The sequence below is a fragment of the Hipposideros armiger genome, unplaced genomic scaffold (genome assembly GCF_001890085.2).
Source record: "Hipposideros armiger isolate ML-2016 unplaced genomic scaffold, ASM189008v1 scaffold_170, whole genome shotgun sequence".
In the NCBI taxonomy this organism is placed as follows: Eukaryota; Metazoa; Chordata; class Mammalia; order Chiroptera; family Hipposideridae; genus Hipposideros; species Hipposideros armiger.
In genome coordinates, this window is record NW_017731520.1 from 1,188,991 (window position 1) to 1,202,792 (window position 13,802).

A 13,802-nucleotide genomic window follows, 5' to 3' on the forward strand; every position below is an offset into this window, starting at 1 on the left:
GCCGGGCGCGCGCACTTCTGCGCCCAGGCGCGGGGCGCTTACCATGGAACATGGTCTGCGGGACGCGGGCGTGGTCATGATGACCGCAGCTGCAGCAGGAGCAGGCTCTCACCGCCCATGGTCACTCCCAGGACCCTGGTCTTCGCGGAGGTGCCGGGAGTCGGTGCGGGCGGGCCGCCTTCGCCGCTGGTTCCTCTCACCCACGCCGCGCCTGCTGCTTCATCCATCCCAGGGGGGGGCGGCACACACCACGGCCCGGCTCAGCGCTTTGCCTTTCCCATAACTTCCGTAGGATCCGCGGCCAAGTACTTTCAGTTTCTACTTTGCGCCGGGTCTGCAGGTTCGATCTTTGCGTTCATCACCGGGCGCCTTCTCCACCCCCCTCTCCTGTGCACCTGCGTCCTCCCCTAGCGCTTCCTGTGCACCTGGAGAGGGCGCGGGTTTCCTAAGCGCCACGGGAAGGCCCAGCCGGCCTCCTGAATCAGCGATTCCAGGCGAAAGGCTTTCCAGATGACCTCTAACCACCTTGGCAAAGCTCGGCCCCTGGGATCCAAAAGCATCTGTTGCTAATGTGTCCACCGAAGCGACAGCAGTGTGGGGCGAAAGCTGGGTTATTGCGAGCGGCTCTTGCCGCGCGGATGTGGTGGACCATGCCAAGCCGTCTTGTGAGAAAAGGAAGTAAGACTGATTCAGAGGGTCACGCCCTCAGCCCCTCGAACCCCTCTGATCTGCTTGTTCCGCTCTGTCTTACATGCACCTGCCCAGGTGAGATCGCACAGAAAACTAATGCTGTGGGTCCACCTCCTCGGGGGAAGTGGTATCTTTGGACACGAAAATCAAAGCCCAGATTAGGCGAAGGAAATGGAGACTTACTATCACAGGAACTGTGACCCTCATGTGCGCGTTTATCTGAATTGGCTACCAAGTCACTCTATCCATTTTGACTGTGTTACCGAGGAGTTGACTTTCTTTTCCAGGCCTGAATTATTCAGGTATTTCCTGTTGTAGTTTGGTTTCAGATACTGTGCAGAAACCCTGCTTAAATGAAGGTTGGCAACGTAATGCAGCAACGGTGATACAAGAATGGCTGACGTTCATCTAGTTTGCTCTGCACTAGTACTGCGCTCAGCATTTTGCATATGTCCTCTCATGCAAATTTTTCTATGAGTTAGTTTTCTTATCTGCGCTTCACAGATGTGGGAACTGCGACTTCCTTCGTGTCAGTTGGAGTTCACGTAGCTAGTTGGCCACAAGGCCGGGACACAAAGCTGCCCCACATGGCGGAGCCCCTATGATGGAAGTCTTGACCAATCATGTACAAATGGATGCCGGGAGGGGACAGGGTCCTGCATCACGTGGGCGTGTCTTTGCCTCAGTGTGGGGACCTCAGGAAAGGTTTCTGGAGATGGTGAATCCTGAATTGAGACCCAAGCAGGAGTGAGGCAGGGGATGGGAGCCTTCCAGGTTCTGTCCTGGCAAGAAGGAAGCAACGCGGGGAAAGGGGAGGGAGAAAGGGAAAAGAGCAATGAGAGAGGGAGAGAGAGAGACCTCGCTCAAGCCTGCAGCTTGGATCCTGCTTCCTCTTTCAGTCTCGCTTCCCACAGCCAGAGCCTGGGCCGGTCCTGTCAGCTCTGCCTCTAAAATAAATCCCAAAGCCAGTCTGGCCACTCTGTGGATCGCCTGTGGGCCAGCCACTGCAAGCCTGCAGTCAGAGGTCGCCGCTTTCACTCTGGCCCACACCCCCTCTCCTCCTGGCAGCAGGGTATCCAGAGTCACCCTTGTCGCCGCGGGGACCACCCTCTGGCCACTTCCCGCGGCGTCCCAGGCCTGCCCGGCCGTGTGTGCCCCGGGCCCTGCACCCCTCTCCGACCCTCTCTGGTGCTCCAGCCACACTGGCCTGTCTCTCCCCGGCCCAGCCAGGCTGCCTTCCCCTCTAGAACAGTATCTAGAGCACAGCCATTCAGACCACTGCGAAGTGACAGAATGAGGGGACCGACGGAGGGAGAGAACGTGCATGAGAACAGCGTGCGAGAGAGGCAGGACGTGAGGGCAAATGCAAGCGGGCGTGAGCGCGGGAAGCGAATCAGAGCAGGAGACAGAACGGGGTGGGCAGAGCCCCGTGTTTCCCTGTGACTGGAATCTGGAGTGGGAGGTGGGGCGTGGGGAAACAGGAGGCTGCAGGGACTTCAAAGGAAACTCGGTAACTAAACACACTTCGGCTGGTTATACTCCTATGAGTATATTTACTGGAAACCCCAGACAGCAGTATTGAGGTGTACAAATTGCACACGTTTTTTTTTTTTTTTTACTTTTCAGAGGCAGATAAAAGAGCATCCATCGATAACGTCCTCAAGAGGAAACCTGCCTTTTTCATACAATCACCATAACACTTGGCAGAACAGGGGCTTGTGCATAAGTGAACTTTCTGGAAGCATGCGGGGAAATTATTCAGAGCTCTAGAAGAGTAGGACACTCCTCCCTGGCCTCTGACCCCAAATGTGGAGGATCGCTCTTAAGAAAATACTCATGAAGGATTTGGGATTTTTATTGTTATATGAAAATGGGCACATTCTCACTACATCAAGTTGTTACGTTTCTGTCTATGAGAGGATGAATACCATTTGGAAAAAATTCCAAAATGAAGTCTTAAATTAGTGGTTGATATTTCGATACACTGAACATTATTTTTCATAAGATAGCTGGACCAGGAGAAAATCTTTTATGAATTTTTATACGCTGATGTTCTATAATTAGAGAAATGCAATAGTTACTATTATGTTTACTCATAGACTCAATGAGCTATGCAGAAAAGTCAACATGGAAACAACAGAATTTAAAGTTCATAAATTATAGCCAATAAATATTAAGAAGGGAAGACAACATTCTCAGAATAATTAATACAATGTAATAGAAAAAATTGAAATAAGATATGAAAGTCAACTTCAAGAAAGAATTGTTAAAGGTTAACCAGTGTCTTGTTACACATTCAACAGTCTTCAGGCAAAAGTCAATTATTGATAACCTGAAATGATTTTCTTATTTTATCATCTGAGCTATTTTTACCCAAGTTAATATGACTATTCTTTATAGTCTGAGATTGTTCTGTCTCTGGATATTTTTCTAAAGTTCCTATGACTTAATTTTCCAGGCATAATATTCAACATATTTCAGGCAGGCACACACTCACACTCACACACACACACACACACACACACATTCGACTTTTTAATGGGCATGTGGTCTGTGCAGTCACACAGAGGCCTGTGCTTAGAAAGGCTCCATGCTGGGTTTAATGCTCTGATGTCACTGTCTTGAAATTCTTTATTATTTTTGGACAAGGGGACTCTCATTTTCACTTTTTACTGGGCGCTCGCAAATTCCATCACTGGTCATGTACACACACTAGGCTACACTTTGTAGACAGCAATGCACATCTTCAAGGTGGTTTCAGTCTGGTGGGGAAAACAGATGTTAAGTGTGTAATTTCAACGGTAAATATTATTATGAAAAGGAAAGAACAAGATGTAATTTCAAACCATGGATTTAAGGCAATCTAGACAGACCTATTTGAAAAATTAGTGAATCTAGGGTCCTGAAGAGGGTAATTTACCAGTCCAGTGGGGAAACAGCTATCGATGGATAACCTATCATTTAAATCATATCTGTTTGATTTTCAAGCCTGACCTTGAGGATGAATTTTGTTTTATCAAATGACTACTGAGCATCTATTTACACGGTCATGTTTTTTCTTGCTGCATTCCCAAATAAACCACAAATTGACCATAATGCTAAATTCAAGTTGCTACTATTTAACTCAGACTTTTGCAGTTATATGCATAATTGGTATATGTTTCTTCTTCACATTATATTCAACTGAGCGTCGGCTATTTTTGTCACTTTTTCTTAGCTTCATAAAGGGTTTTGGGAATTGTTTTCTAGAAATCGTAACTGTTTAAGCACTATATAAACTATTTGTGGACGGTTGGCTGGAGTTCAACACTAAAGCATGCTTAGTTTCATGCGATGAAGCTCAGGGATAGGACGAGACTGCCAGTTTAGAGCATTATAAGAGTGAATATAAAAAGGGTTTTTTTGAAGGCTGAATTCAAAATGGCCACATCAAAATATCAAGACCCCTGCTGGAAACGTGCATGTCAGCATATTTATTGATGATTATTTGGGCCATGGAAATGAATGAAATTACCCAACCTGCAACTTAGGAGAGAGAAGAGGGACAGACCTAACGCTGGGAAGAACCTTGAGACATGAACACTGGGGCAGATGGAGAAACGGGTGCCCACCTGCAAAATGATGCACAGTGGGCAGCAAAGTGGGAAAGACAGAAGTCAGTGTCCCAGAAAGCAGAGGAGGCCAGAATTTGCAACTACAAGTAGATTAAGTAGTTGTCACTTCCAGTTGTCCCAAAGAGATTGAACAAGACTGAAAAGAGGGTCCGTGGAATTTGGCAGAGGGGAAAATGTTGATGGCCCTCATGACAACAGTTTGAGAAAAGTGTAGATTGAACCAACATCCCAGTTTGTGGGGCATAAATGAAGATGCAAATAAAGGGAGAGGACACAACTTTTTAAAGATGTCTGGTAAAGATGAAAGGATGAGGATAATGGTTTGAAAGGCACGCAAAGCATCATGGAAGTTTCCATTTTCATGTATGAGAGGTACTAGCCCATAATTGTTAAAATTATGATAAAAGTAGGTTCTTCTGAAGAAGTAGGAAAGGATGGATCCAAGAAATCCAAGACATCTGACTTATTGTTTTTCTTACACTCCCTTCATTTCTCTCTCCTCTTTCATTTCAGTCCTTACATTCTGTAATTCTAAACAATCAGAATCCACTGTATCTCTGGGCCTACATATATGTCCCTTATTGAAATGTTCCAAGTAGCACTCTCTTGTTGTCTTCTGGACTGAGTATTGGCTAGTCGAAGAGAAAAACGTTTCCCAAATTACCTTGCCAAGGGAGCAACTGGAGCTTAATGTAGTTTGCATGGTCCAATCCTTTTGTACCTTAATGGATATATTATTGGCAATCATAGAGGTATCATTTATATACTAAATTTTGGACGGATTATGCTTTGGACAATCACACCTATGACAGTTTTCTTCATGCAAATTATTTGAAGACAATGGGAAAAATATGTTCCTTTCTTGCCTTCAAGTCCCTGGACAGATTCCTTTAGTATCATTCAGATACTATGTGAAGATGTTGAGTTGTTCTTATGAGCTTTGGGACAACCGTGGTCATGTCTTATTCAACTTGGAATTCTCTGAAGTCAACAGAATTCCTTTCATGACACAGATGGTGACTTGTGGAAAAGGCAGAAGTCAGAATGCACACAGGTTTTGTCTTGTCCTCACAGACAACCAACCGGTGCTTCCGATGAACCTGCAATAACATCCAGGAACATTATAAAACCAACTACTGACTGACCTTGATATGCCTAAGGTTCTGGTGAGCTTGTCAGAAGTCTCCTGCTTAATAGATTTAGACTTCTGCTTTAAAAAAAATATGGAAGGCTGTGTGACCTATTTAAGTATTTTTATTGTTATATTAGAAAATTAGCCCCATTTGCCTCTCCTTCAGGCAAGCCAGCTTTGCTTCAGCACCTTGTAACTGCCTTGGACGTGACTCTCAGAACATCCATTGACTTGTATATGATGCAGGATGATTAAGTGTATTGTAACAGTAATGAAATCAATAAGCAATCATCTAAAAAGATCTGGTACTTTCCTGAGCTCCTAGGGTACCAGTCAAGGCTCCGTGCCAGAGCTATGTCAATTAGCTGGCATCCTACACCTAGAACTACCATTAACGTGCCTGCCCTAAGTTTTAATATATTAGCTGGCAGTGGCAGGTACACCTCCATGAGAAGAGCTCAAAAATGGAAGTTTTTCAGGAGACTGAAACAGACAGCTATCGAGTTTGGCGTATCAGACAAAGTCGAATGTCATGTGTTTCTTGAGTAGCATGCCCCATGAAATGGAGGCTGCACGCCTTGATTCCCTTGTTTCTTCTACTATGTTCAAAGTTCTCCCTAATGTTTCACCAACAAATCTTCTAATCATGTCTTCCTAATGTCATTAGATTTTTTTTTCTGACCAACACTCCTTTTTCTGATCTGTCCTGGGTAAGACATTGTTTTTATCAGTGAAATGTCATGTTTTCTGTTTCTTTTTATTTCCCTCCTTTCAAAATGGTATTTTGTGTCATTTCTAGTCTACGAGCCCTCCAAACATTTATTCAGATTAGAAAAGTTAGGCTCCTTTGATTCTAATTTCAAAATAACCCACTGTATAACCTTTCTTAATCTAAAGTAAACTTTATGAAATTATTGTTGCTTACTGAATTCAGATATGTCCTTATGTATTAAGCTATTTGAACTTATTTTTTAAGCTTTTCAGTATGTATATCTTCACTCTAAGTGGCATACCATGAAACCTAGCCAAAAAGCAAGACAAAAACTAATATTGTGTGTACTGGTGCATTGATCATTCAAGAATGATCCTCTGAGATCAGAGGTTTTGCAGACATCCTCCAATAAGAGACATATTTAAATAAGTGACTTTAAAGTAAAATCCAAAAAGAATGAAAACAAAACAGCAAAATTGAGGACTTTCAAGAGCCACATGGACCACTATGAAAGGGCAAGAAAAATCAGAGACCCAACAAAATCTCAGGAGGCTGAATCTAGCAAAGTGCCAGGAGATGTGGAATAGATCAAATTCATACTTTTGCTGATGTTGTTATTATTATAGTTGTGGTGTGTTTATCTTGATTGAGACCACTATCTTCTGTATGACTTCGGTTTTTTCTAGGTCTTTTGATGCCCTTGGTAAAAATTTGTTTTGTTGACTTGAATTTGACTTAATACTATTCCTTCTTTTCTTCCTTCGGCTACATCTTTATTGAATATTAAACTGAAAGGAAAAAAACAGGCCTCATGGAAAACGCATTTCTGCCGGTAGATCTCTTTGGCAGCTCTCTTTGGGTACTTTCCCTGTTCAATATGCCGTACCAGTAAATGGAATTAAGTGGACCTTTGTTTTTCCATGTTCGTATGTACCAGCGCCAACCGTGTGTGCTTCTGAAATACATTGTTATGAAGGTAATGAATGAGCTTTTTTCCCCCTGAAAATGCACCAACACAATTTTGTGTAGCTGTTTGCTCTGGCAGTGCCTGCTATGTTACTCGACAGAAATTTGGCCAAATAGCAAGGACACACGTGGTAATCAGTTCTCCTCTTTCACTGGCCTAGAAGACGTTCATGACAGCTTTTATCTGCTTACCCTATACGTGTCCTATATACGCTCTAGGAAGAGACACAGGAAATCCCACAAGGATTGCCTCTGCCATCCTGAAGTTCATGAATCGGGTTTATCTTTCTTCCTGGGAAGAGTCAAGGTCAGCACGTCCATGTGCTCAAGTCTCTCCCAACCCTAGATTACCCTTCTTTTAATTCAGCACATAGCTACCAAGCAACACTACGGGCCGTGCTCTGTTCTGGGTGTGAGGGATATATGAGTGACCCAAACAGGTGAAAATAATTTCTGTTAAATTGCGTTTACATTCCAGGGGACGAGGCAGACAATAAACAATAAGAAAGCAAAAATTACATAAAATGTTAGAAATTTACTAAGGCCTATGGGCCAAAAGTAGGATCGGGGAGGGGATTTGTGCACCTGGAGGGAAGCGGTGGGGTGGGCAAGAAGGGCGTGATTTTAACCAGGCTTCCGTGGGGAGCTGACACGCGCCCCAGGCTGCAGCGAGGTGACTGCATGCGCGGCACAGATGCAAGAACGCATCTCCTGGGGAGAGGAACGCGGTGCGGAAGCTCTAAGGCAGAAAGCGCCTGCTGCAGAGCGAGCTGCCAGCTTTTCATGCCTCTTACCGCTCCCCCTTCCTTGCGTCCTGACTCATTCGCAGTAGCTTCCACTCAGCCTCCACCCCAGTTCCATCCTCACCGCGCCCTGGCTGCAGTCACCAGGGAGCTAGCTGGCCACTTGGCGATGTTCCTTCTCCAAGTGCCTTCTGAAAATTCTAAAAGCAGATCATGCCAAGTATAAATAGTACAAGGAGGAAAGCGAACTTTTAAGAATCAAAACCCATCTAACCATTGCACTTGTGACAATCATATATATATATATATATGTAATTTTTTAACCAAAATGAAATCATACTACACATAATTGTCCTGCAACTTTGTTTTCGGTCATCTATCTGTACCTTTACATTTCAGTAAATTCTTACCTAATACTCAGATAGCCAACTGTCCGAAATTGACCCCCCAAACGTCCATTACATTGGAGTTCTGGTTTCTTGCAGTAATTAGTGGAGGCGACAGTGGGGGTGCCGCAAGTGCTCGATGCTTCCACGCCATTTCTGTGGTCAGAGCTGGAAACACTGTGAGTTCCTATTGATCTTCCTAATTACATTCTCATAGCTCAGGTTTAGTCGCTTAATTTTTTTTTTTTAGTTTAGAATGTCATCACTTTTATCTTTCACTGTAACTATTGACTCCGCAATCATTAACTTAATTATTTTTTTAACAATAGATATAAATAAGTTGCAAAATGTTGATACTAATATTACATTAAGCAATAGAACCTCTAAGGGGATTTTAAACTGTCTTCATAGTTCATTCTGTTCCTTGAATGACTCCCTCCAAGGATGTCTATAACATCAAAATACTGTATTCCAGTCACTTAAAATCAATCTTTTCTATTTATGGTTATTTTATCAATTTTTGTACATGATGGGGTCCATTGTTTCCACTGGTATTTTTTTTACATTTCGCTACACAGCAAAGCCTGCAGCCGAAGTGCTATGTGCCACCTTCTGCCTCTCTTTCCTCTTGTACCCTTTTTTCCCTCCCCCCAGTAAATAAAATTTTTCCCATACCAGAACAGAGAGTCCTTTTTTGGTCTTGGAAACAGCTGCATTATATACAAATGGCCCAGAATTTTCTTCCGCCAGCACCCTCTCACTGGCCACTTGGTTTGGTTGCAGTCTTGTAAAAACACATCGGGTACACTTCACCACGCAGCTTACTTGATGTCATAGGTGCATGGGACACTTTCTCTTTCTTGGATTTTTTTTTTTCCGTCCTGTGTGTCCACTGATATCAGTCTCCTAATTTTCATCCTACAGATTTACAATCTCCCCATTCCTTCTGTGAGTCGTCTTCCTCTTCTGTCTGTTGTAACCTTTCTATTCCTCAGGGCTCTGCCCTTGTCCCCTGTCGGGCTGCATTCACTTCCGGGGTCACCTCAGCCACCCCGATGGTGTTAGCCGCCGGTTTCTGCTCATTCGCCACAGTTTATATTTCCGGCCTCATCTTCCATGGCCCTCCATGCCAATTGCCAACCCTGTTATCCAACAAGCTATGATGCATCTCCACCTGCGTTTCTCAAAGACACCTCAGACTCAACAGGTACAAACACGTACTTATTTTCCACCCTCTTCTTCCCACTGTATATTGTCCTTTCAGAATATATACTTTAATTGTACATCTGATCCCCCAGGCTACAAACCTAGGAAGGATCAAATGAATCGCTAAATTCTATCTGATACCACTTGCTGGCTGCTAACTGTTCTCTCTCATCCGTTCCTGCTGCCTTTCGTTAGGACCTCTTTCTCTCTCTCCTCGACTATACAGCCTCCTCAAAAGATGTTTTTGGAAAAAAAAAGTTGACCTTTTTTCAGTGGCTTCGTGTTTCCTAAGGGCAGTGTCCATACCCACTCTGCATGAAATACAAGGTTTTTCACGACTTAGCGCCACCCTCCTGCCATCGAGTCAGGTAGACGCCCCACCCAGAACCCTGAACCTCAGATCGTTCAGGCCTTCAGGCTTCCCTGCGTCTGCACACGCTGTCCCTCAGCCTGCAGTCCCCTTGTCCACTCCGTCCTTTGTGTTAAGCTCAGGTTTTATTTCCTGAGGGGCATTTCATCTAAAGTCACTTGCCTGGACTAGGTGCTTATGTTATCAAGTGCTTATCGGCTATACCATAGTAGGTGTCATGATTCTGTCCCTACAGTGTGAGATCCTTGAAGGAACTGACTTCTCTTTTATTTATGACGCCTTTGGAGTCCCGCTCAGTGGTTGTCTGGCCTTCAGAGTTTGATGTAAGCTATTGAACGAATGGATGGCTACTTTTGCTGTTGAATGTGTTACACTATTAGATTTTCACAGTTTCCTGAGGACGGACACCTATCATGTCTGTGGTTCTAGGCTCAATATTTCACACAGCTCCTGGACATCACAGGCACTCCGTAAATGTACAGCCAATGTCATCCTAGAGGTAGATGCATGTATTTATGCTGGTATATTTACTCATCAGCAGATAACCAGGATTTGGATTAACTGGAATATCTCACTCCTCAGAAATTCTAGATACAGACAGACTCTACCTTTTAGACACATTCAGCTGAGTCACATATTTGAACAACAAATCCACTAGTATGATTTCATCATGCAAATCTGATATCAACAGTGATAACTAAAATATTTGGCTATGTTAAAAATGTAGTTCAAAAGGTCCTCGGACCTCATACAATCTAGATAGTAAAACAGTTTAAGGATGAAACAAGTATGTGTATGAAATGGTCTCCAGATGGATTTAACGTCAACCAAATACACGTATTTGTGTGTGTTCTATCACGGACAAATAGATATAAGGAAATAGCAAAGTGATGGGGAAGAGAATTGAGGTCAATGTGAAATAGCTTCTTATGTCAAACATTTCTTACGTAACCATTTCCATTTATATGTACTATTAAATTGGCAATGTTATTTTAGCTGTAAGATTTGCTTTAGTTATTTTATCCTCCTATTCTTCCAAAAACCAAACAAAATAAACCACTTGAAACTGACGAGACTGGCTCTAGAAAGTATTCCAGAATCACTTGTTTTTATTTGCAACATTTGATTCATGAGATTTAGTTATATCAATATTTATGATGACTAATAGTGGTTTCTAGGCAGCATTGTAAATAGAATTTTGTAAGTATGTGTCTTGGCAGATGGAAGGTGATGTTGCATAAACTGGGTCCGTAAAATACGTTTTATAAACTAGTGTAGGTGTCGGTTTTGAAGTTTATTTGTATTTTGGAGTTGTTGATTTAAAAAAATATTTTATCTGAATTGCATGGGCAATAATTTGATAACCATATATAGTCATTGATGAAAAGATATTTGCATTGATTTGTAATTAATTTGGTCTAATTCCTCCATATTGTCCTATACATATTAAATACTTTCAAAGTATGAAATGCCACTTATCATTCATTGTATTTTAGTAATGCTGATAGGGCAAGGTCAATCACAAGAAAAAACTTTGCTCTGACACTAACAATTTATGTTGAAATAGACACACATTGACCAATATCAGTATCTGTATAATATTATATATCTTGATTACTAATATGATGTATTATGAATATTTTAACACTGGATATTTTATTTCCCTATGGTTCCCCCCCCCCCTTCAAAATGGACACCATGTGAATTTATATACCTATTTTATATTCTTCAAAATGTATTTTGGAAACCCCTCATAGAGTAGGCTGCAGAGCATCTAGTATATTATTTTAAATTTTTTTGTGTGGTTTGATTATGGGTTTGATTTTCCAAAACAGTGAAAAAGCAATTTAGAAACAAATAGAATTATCAAATTATTTTTTTTAAATATTAACTTTGCAGGGTCATAAATTGAAATGGCTACAGGGGCCAGGTGAGTACTAAGGTGCATGCAGACAGCCCTCTGGGGACGGCAGGGTCAGACCTTAGGGCTCGGGCCTTGTATGATGGACAGCAGGAGTCAGGGGCCGTATCGCCTGGTTTTCCAGTCTTGCAGTCAAGGCGGAAATTTTGCATATTTACTGGACTCTCCCAATTTTTAAATGTTCGCTCAGTTCTTTTGAACACTTGCAATATCTGCTTTACAATAATAACTTTTCATAGTGCTTATGCTCTATGTAAGCTCTTCTAAATGTTTTCATAAATTCAGCTTTCTTTTTGTGAATTCATCTGTTTTCCTCTCTCATTTATCAATAACATTATAGCAAAGAATAAGAGCCGAGAAGAAATACATCATCTGGTCTTATGCGTATATCAGTGAGGCCTTCCCATATATAAAGTAGTACAACAGTTCTCCCCCTATCTTATCCCCCCGTATATTTTTCTCCACATCATTTATCAACATTTGACAGATTACATATTCACTTGTTTGCTCACTGCCTTTTCCACTGTAACATAAACTGCATGAAGACACGTTTTGTTCCTGAAGTATACGTACTTCCTAGAACATTTATTGGCAAAGAGCAGGCCCTTAATAATTATGCATGGAGTGAATGAATATTCCACAAATAATCAACTACATGGGGGAAATCACTAAAGAATTAGGGCTATGTCACCTTGACAAGAAAGGACAACCAGGAGTACCACCCACAGTGTAAGGCGTTGGCCGATCTGGGCCCATGAGGGCTGACTGCGTGCTTCACTTCTCCCCCTGCTGCAGTCCCACTGGCTGCTTGAAGCCAGCCATGGTGAGACAGTTTCCGCCACGGAAACCAGCAAATGATACCAATGTCGTATCATCTACCAGCACACCACTGGACACAATAATTGTGAGATACTGACTTAGCCAAAGAAAGCATTTTTCAGCATTGAGAGCCATCCAACATCAGAATGGCCTAACCCACAGGCAGTACTTCGGTCTGTTTTAGAGATTTACTTCTTCAGGCTACACACTGTAAAGCTTACGCAGGCATGTTGGGTTATGGGCATGTTGCTCTTGTGAAACTAATCTGTCTGTTTTCTTATGGCTCTTTTAAGACGTCCTTTTCTATTGACAGTAATTTTTCTAAGATTTTACTATCATGTGTCTAGGTGTGGATTTCTTTTTATTTATCCTGTTTTAGATTCATGGATCTTCTTGAATCTGTGATTTCATATCTTCTTTCAATTCTAGAAAGCCTCAGCGATTATTTCTTCAAATATGTTTTTCTGCCACATTCTCTTCTACTTCTGAGATATTACGCTTTTTCATTGTACCCTCAAAATCTCTTACGTTTTCCTCCATATTTTTTATCACCTTGTCTTCTACTGCTTTACATTGTTTAGTTTCTCCTAATCTTTCTTCCAGTTTACTAATTCTTTATCTAATTTTGTCTAATCAAATGATAAAGTTTTTTCCAAAGATATTTTGATTTTTAAAATTTATTGATTTTTTTAATGTGCCATATCACTTTTTATGATGAACAGTACCCTGATAAAATATTTGAGATTGATTGGTCTTTTATTTTTTATTGACTAAAGTAAGCCAGTATACTTCCATTTATTTATCATAAGAGTAGTAACATCAAGTATTTGTGTATTTGTTTTTGTCTCCTGTTGTTTCTGCTTTTTTCACTCATGGGGTCCTATTTCTTTGTGCCTGGTTCTGGTTATCGCATATTGTATGCTAGACATTCTTTTAGAAACCTCATTTGTAAGAATAATTGGAAGTCTAAAATAATAGACATCTTTCTCCAGAGAGAACTTTTGTTCGCTTTCGCTAGGTAACTAGAGGCGCTTCAAGTCTGAAACCATCTTAACCCAAGTTCAAGGTTTAAGGTTTCTTGATGATCCAGGTGATGAAAAGACAGGCTATAAGTCTACGCAGGGGTTGTGTTACTTACAGCGTCTGCTTACGATTAGGTTATAACTTTTTGGTGTCTCAGTTTAAAGAGGCGAGTGGTAAATTAGAACCCCCATTTTTGAAGTCTTATGCTCTGATTCTTTCT

At 41.9% G+C, this 13,802-nt stretch overlaps 1 protein-coding gene and 1 long non-coding RNA gene across 4 annotated transcripts in view; one reads left to right on the plus strand and one right to left on the minus strand.

Annotated features, from left to right (window-relative positions):
- Nucleotides 1–1,742, minus strand: part of IL7 (interleukin 7) — a 59,406-nt gene extending 57,664 nt beyond the window's left edge. Inside the window, exon 1 of one of the 3 annotated variants that reach the window (XM_019651964.1) lies at nt 43–1,742. In XM_019651964.1, coding sequence (XP_019507509.1) covers nt 43–52 — 10 coding nt within the window. In that variant the 5' untranslated portion in view covers nt 53–1,742. The remainder of the gene's footprint in view (nt 1–42) is intronic. The other 2 variants (XM_019651963.1, XM_019651965.1) reach the window with 2 other exon arrangements.
- LOC109387836 (uncharacterized) overlaps nt 1–13,802 on the plus strand; it is an 86,657-nt gene that overhangs the window by 49,252 nt on the left and 23,603 nt on the right. The window lies entirely within an intron of this gene.